This window comes from Acanthisitta chloris, unplaced genomic scaffold, assembly GCF_000695815.1.
Source record: "Acanthisitta chloris isolate BGI_N310 unplaced genomic scaffold, ASM69581v1 scaffold25424, whole genome shotgun sequence".
Classification (NCBI taxonomy): Eukaryota; Metazoa; Chordata; class Aves; order Passeriformes; family Acanthisittidae; genus Acanthisitta; species Acanthisitta chloris.
In genome coordinates, this window is record NW_008669150.1 from 8,724 (window position 1) to 15,147 (window position 6,424).

Here is a 6,424-nt window from a genome sequence, read left to right on the forward strand (position 1 = left end):
CTCTGGGTTAGGCAGTGACAGGACAAGGAGGAATGGGGAGAAATTGAAAGAGTGAAATTTAGATGAGATATTAGGGAGAGGTTTTTGCTGTGAGGGTGGTGAGACACTGGCACAGTGATCATTTAGACTGAAAGAGGGTAGATTTAGATTAGGTATTAGGAAGAAGTTCTTTCCTGTGAGGGTGGTGAGGCACTGGCATAGGCTGCCCAGAGCAGCTGTGGCTGCCCCAACCCTGGGAGTGTTCCAGGCCAGATTGGATGGGGCGAGATATTAGGGAGAGGTTTTTGCTGTGAGGGTGGTGAGACACTGGCACAGTGATCATTTAGACTGAAAGAGGGTAGATTTAGATTAGGTATTAGGAAGAAGTTCTTTCCTGTGAGGGTGGTGAGGCACTGGCATAGGCTGCCCAGAGCAGCTGTGGCTGCCCCAACCCTGGGAGTGTTCCAGGCCAGATTGGATGGGGCTTGGAGCAACCTGGGCTAGTGGAAGGTGTCCCTGCCCATGGCAGGGGGGGGACTGAGATGATCTTTAAGGTCCTTCCAACCCAAACCATTCTATGATTCTAACTAGAATTTGCCTGAATGATAAATCCCACATCTGTGCTTCTCCAGGAGGCCTTTTGATTCCATAGGGAGACTTAGCTTTTGGGGTTGCTTTGATGAGTTGTTCAGTATCTTCTCATTCAGCTGTGGTCAGATTTACTTAGAGGGTTCCAGTGTGGGCAGTTCAGTAGCTGAAGCTGACACACCTCTTCAATGATCCCTGTTTGTGCTCTGCCTACTGACAGCCACTTCTGCCTGCTGGGAAGTGCCCCATGAAATGAATATGAAGCCAGTGGTCAGCAATCACTTCCAGACAAGCTCTTAATATTTCATGGCAGATTTTATACTCTTCCTTCCAAGCTGGAAATGAAATTTATTCACTGTGCTTTTCCAAGCCATGTACTACTAAATAAGAGAGAGGAAAAGAATGAATTGAAATATTAGCAGTTGCCAGAGTAGATGCTGAGAACTTTGATGCTTCCAACGTGACGCTGAGTCATGAGTTGATTGAGTGTGGAGACGTCAGACCTTCCATTTAATATTTTATTAGCCTGTGCTAGTGTTGGGAGTTTATCAGTGTTATGTTGCTTGTTCTGTGTACTCCTGTCTTTATCAGAAGTGTAGGGACAGTGGTAACCTTTGCCTATGCAGATGAAGAGTCAAATCTTTCATCGCTTTCCCCCTGATTAAAAATATTGCTGGTTTAACCTTGATGGCAACTTTTATTGTTGCTGTTAGATGATACAAGACCATGTCTGAACTGGAGGCACGACCTCAGAGACAGGGAGTGTTTGGGCAGTCTGGGAAATCAGATAGCCAGCACTGGTGAGACCAAACACACTGTGTTCAAGAGGCTATTGAAAACTCAGGATTGTGTTCTATAAGGAAACAGTTTTAATCCTCATTAAAGTAATCTAGTAGGATAGTGTGAGTGGGAGAGGTTTGTTTTGCCTTCAAGGCTGCTTGGCCTGTTAACTTGAGGATTTCGTGAGACTAAAGCAGGTGAAGTAAAAACTCAAGTTAGAGTCAGAATGAACACCTTGGTTATTCCTTTTGTCTTCAGGAGCTTTTCTTTCCTTGCTCTCAAAAACTTCTCCTTGTGTATATGCTCTATAAATTGTTTCCTACTTTGGAAGCATGTCTTGCTGGTTTTTTAACTAAGATATTCACCATACTTTTGGTCATTTACTTGCTAGCATCAGCTGGGAAGCAAAGCCAAACCTTGCTCAGGGCCAGTGCCGATAGCCAGAATGTTCATTTCTTTTTGCTTTAGCATTTAGGAAATTTCTTTTGGGGGTGGGACGTGAAATCCACTCTCCGGGGAGTGAATAATGCCTATGTAATGCTTGTTTTGGAGACTTTAGCAGCATATTTACATTACTAACTTCTTGCTTAGCAAACTCTAAAACACAGACCACTGCACAGCTGGGGTGACATGAAAATGTGCCAAGATACTCTTGGGGGAGTATCTTGGGTGGCATTCCCCCAAGAGTGCACAAAGAACTTGAAGGAAACAGCTGAAATACCACCTTGATAAATATGATGCACCTAAGTAGTGTCAGTAAGGCCCTTTGAAGGGAAAAATTGACTCTTGGAGCTGTTGGGAAGGATAAGGAAGTATAAAATAGGGTGATCTGGGAACTGTCATGATTTCCAAGCATCTTTCAACAGATTTCCTTATCAAGTAGTGGGGTCGAAGGGGAAGGTCCCTCCCTGGGTAAAATAATTAGTAAAATTACAAGAATTGTGGATAGGAACAGCTGATTGTTTTTCCTAGCAGAGATGGATCAGAGCTGCTCGGCATGTTGCAAATGAACCAGGAAAAAAGAGGTGAGAGGTTCAGTGGCATTGCAAATATGGCAGTTTTATTTAAGATAGATAAGGTGATTTTTTTTTTCTGCTAGGAGGATTGTGAAAGGAGCTGGGCAGACTGACTGGGCTGGAAAATTGCAGAGCTGTCAAGGAAGCCACATGGTGAAAATCAACACTTATCAGCTGCCAGGTAGAATCTGGGAGAACTTATTGCTCAGGAGCTATGAGGTAGTTATAGTTGCCTGGAAATACCTCAAATTTACGGAAGGTAATGGAGCTTTGAGCAATGAAGTCTGCGGAACATATCCCCCTCCATGGCAGGGGGTTGGAATGAGATGATCTTTAAGGTCCCTTCCAACCCAAACCATTCCATGATTCCGTGTTAGATTATAATAACAATGACGTGTGTGGATTTAAGCAGAGATTTGGCAAAGGAAAGCTTGATTCCGTGGAAGCTATATCTGGTCCAAGAGACCTCTGAGCTGGAAATTGCAGATCAAAGGAACAGTCATCTGTCTCTTTCCACAGGCATCTCTGTTTCACTGCTGTTCCTGTTGTTGACTGACAGGAGGGATGTGAATGTGTCCTAAAACCTAAAAATACTTCTCTGCAGGTGTGTGTGGAGGGGGAGGAAGTACAGGAACTAGTCAAATGAATTAGAGGAGGGAGCAAAGAATATAGGGAAACAGATTGATGACTCCAAAAGGCTTATAGCTAAAATGAGTGAAGGAGCCACGACTAACAAGGGGAGAATGTAGGCAGAAGCACTGATTTGGGAGGAGCTATGGGTGGGAAAAAATGTGGTGTCCTCCATATAGAATATTTCTGTAGTTTGAATGCTGCTGTTTCTGAAGAGGGGACAGAGGATAGAGTTCTGATACATGATTTGAGGGATGTTTTGCCTGAGGGGAGAGTGTGTGCACACATGTCTGAGGAGCAGAGGCAGGAGAGGAGCAGCACAGTACAAGGTGTGTTTCAGCATGGCTATATTGAGCTGGTAGAACACATCCTCTGCCAGCACTGAATTCCTGCTTATCTGATCAGAGTTCCAATCCACAGGCAAGTCTCCTACTTGACCATTTTCCCATTGCTGTACATTGGGGTGGAGGAAACATCTTTCCAGGCCAATCAAGATGTGCCCTGAAAGCTAAACGTGTAATTCCATGTGCTAGATCAGGTGACCTGAGCTTCTGTGTGCCACTTGGACATTGGCCCCAAAGCTACCATCCATCTATGGAGCAAGGGTCATATTTTCCTCTTGGCTGATGCTTCCTGGCACATCAAGCCAGCTCTTATCTTCCCTTTGGTTGAACAGTGTGTAACCCTTTGCTGCACAAACTGGCTTTGCTTTAGACTTCATTCATGGTGTGAATAAGTGGATTAGTTTGCTCTCCTGTGTGCAGAGGGAGTATCACCTCCTTTGGGAGTAGTTGGTCTCCTAAAGAACTCCTAGTGCCAGTAGTCCTACTTAAAATTTGGACTAATAAATTGGGGAGGGACCAGACCACTCTTTTCCTCGAATGAATGGATCAGTGTCTTCAGACTAAATTTGGTAGGTGCTGATGTACCTCCCAAACAGCTGAAGTGTTATGTAGGGGAAAAAAAGGGCAATATTTTGCTATCAAATTACAATTCTTTGTCTAGCACAATATGCAGTTCAAAGCATTGGTGGTTGTAGAGGAAGGGCAGAAATACTCCTTAAGATCCTGCACTGATGATGGTGTGCCAGGACGAACCCCTGCCTGGCTGCACCTCCTGTCAGGGAGTTGTGGAGAGAGAGAAGGTTCCCCTGAGCCTCCTTTTCTCTAGGCTGAACCCCCCTAGTTCTCTCAGCCTCTCCTCCCATGACTGACTCTCCAGCCCCTTCCCCATCTCCGTTCCTTTCTCTGGACACTCTCAGCCCCTCAATGTCTCTCTAGCACTGAGGGCCCAGAACTGGACACAGCACTGGAGGTGCCTCAGCAGTGCCAGCACAGAGGGACAGTCACTGCCCTGGTCCTACTGCCACAGTTATGCTGATCCAAGCCAGGATGCCCCTGGTCTTTCTGCCCACCTGGGCACACCTGGACTCACGTCCAACCACTGTCACCAACACCCCCAGGGTGTTTCCCATCTTTCCAGCCACTCTGCCCCAGCCTGGAGCTCTGCAGGGGTTGGTGTGACCCAAGGGCAGGACCCAACACTTGGCCTTGTTGATCCTCACACCATTGGCCTTGGCCCATGGATCCAGCCTGATCCCTCTGCAGAGCTTCCTGCCCTCCCCTCCAGAGAGCCCACCCAACTAAGTGTTGTATGTGAACTTACTGAGGAGACACTTCTTGCAGTTTATGTAAGATTCAATTCCTTAAATTGGACCAAAATTTAGGAAGCTGCATTAAAAAAAAGTCTGTAATATCCTGAAATTCCCAAACACATTTTTAGCAGAAGTAGAATCATAGAATCATCAAAGTTGGAGGAGACTTCTGAGATCAAGTCCAACCCTTGTCACTGCTATGTGAACTTACTGAGGAGACACTTCTTGCAGTTTATGTAAGATTCAATTCCTTAAATTGGACCAAAATTTAGGAAGCTGCATTAAAAAAAAGTCTGTAATATCCTGAAATTCCCAAACACATTTTTAGCAGAAGTAGAATCATAGAATCATCAAAGTTGGAGGAGACTTCTGAGATCAAGTCCAACCCTTGTCACTGCTCTAAACCCTAAACCATACCCTCCAGTTCCACATCCAGATGCCTCTTGAACACCTCCAGGGATGGTGACTCCACCACCTCCCTGGGCAATATTCCAGAGCCTGAACACTCTCACAGGAAAAATATTTTCCTAACATCTACTCTGAATCTCAAAAATGTAAAAAAGTAAAATGAGTTCAAAATCTCTTTCAGCCTTGGTTGGTGCCAGCTGTGCAGTGTGTTGGTCTGTTTGTTTTCTGGCATAGGCTCATCCCTTCTGCTTGTTCTTTTTTAGTTCGAAACCCATTTCTTCACCTCTGATTGTCCAAGTTGGGCATGCAGAGACTCTTCAGCCACTGCTTGCCCTGATGGGTTACTTCAAAGATGCTGAACCTCTCATGGCCAACAACTACGCCAAGCAGGAGCACCGGAAATTCCGCAGCGGCCGCATCGTGCCTTACGCAGCCAACCTTGTGTTTGTGCTCTACCACTGTGACCAAGGGAACACCTCCAAGGAGGAGTACCAAGTGCAGATGCTGCTTAATGAACAGCTGATGTTGTTCCAGCATTCCAATGAAACCATCTCTACCTATGCCGACTTAAAGGACTACTACAAGGACATCCTGGAAAACTGCCACTTCCAAGAGGAGTGTGAATTGCCCAAACTGAATGCTACTGCTGTGGATGAACTTTGAGGGAGTGGATGTGCTGCACACTGACCTCAGTTCAGTTCCACAGATGATGTGATCAAGCACTTTGGATGATTTGCTGCTGCTGTGTTGACTTTCTGAACTTGCAGATGTGGTGGGATGTCTCAGCACTGATTCTCTCTTGCATAAGCAGAACTACAAAAACAAATGCTGTAATAGGGAAGTTGCTGAGCATTTGTAACAAATAAGTGATGCAAGACACAAGTACCTGTGTGTTTAGATGTACAAATAAGCTAATTTCATTGGTCATTCTTTTTATGAATGTGCCAGAGATGGGTTTAAGAGCTGGGGGTGGCTGGACTGATTCAGTATTGCTTTGCACTGCCTGTGTTGCTTGCTGGCTGTTCTTTCCCTGTGGCAGGCATGAAATCCTACAAATCTATGAGCTTTTTTTTGGTTCTTTTGCTGAGCTTCTGGAAGGGAGAGGGTACATAGTCCTTCTCCAGAGCTGCACAGCTTCTGCCTGGACAGCACCATCTCTTTTTGGGGCATTTTAAAGCACGAGGAGTTGCAGTGTTCCTGCATGCATTACCTGCCTGAAAAGGGGCAAGGAGTTAGAAGTCTTAAAGTCATCATCAACGTATCCTGCATAGCAAGTTAGCCTCCTGGGTAAGTAAATTATCTTTAAAAAGAAGTAGTGAAAAAGAGAGGAAAGTGAGAGAGTGGGAAGTAGCCACTCTTCCTCTAAGGT

General features: G+C 45.4%; 1 protein-coding gene across 1 annotated transcript in view; it reads left to right on the plus strand.

Moving 5' to 3' along the window:
* MINPP1 (multiple inositol-polyphosphate phosphatase 1) overlaps positions 1 to 5,718 on the plus strand; it is a gene marked incomplete at its 5' end in the record, with an annotated part of 14,000 nt that extends 8,282 nt beyond the window's left edge. The window contains one exon of the mRNA XM_009073218.1: positions 5,319 to 5,718. Coding sequence (XP_009071466.1) covers positions 5,319 to 5,718 — 400 coding nt within the window. The remainder of the gene's footprint in view (positions 1 to 5,318) is intronic.
* Between the last annotated feature and the right edge of the window lie 706 nt (positions 5,719 to 6,424).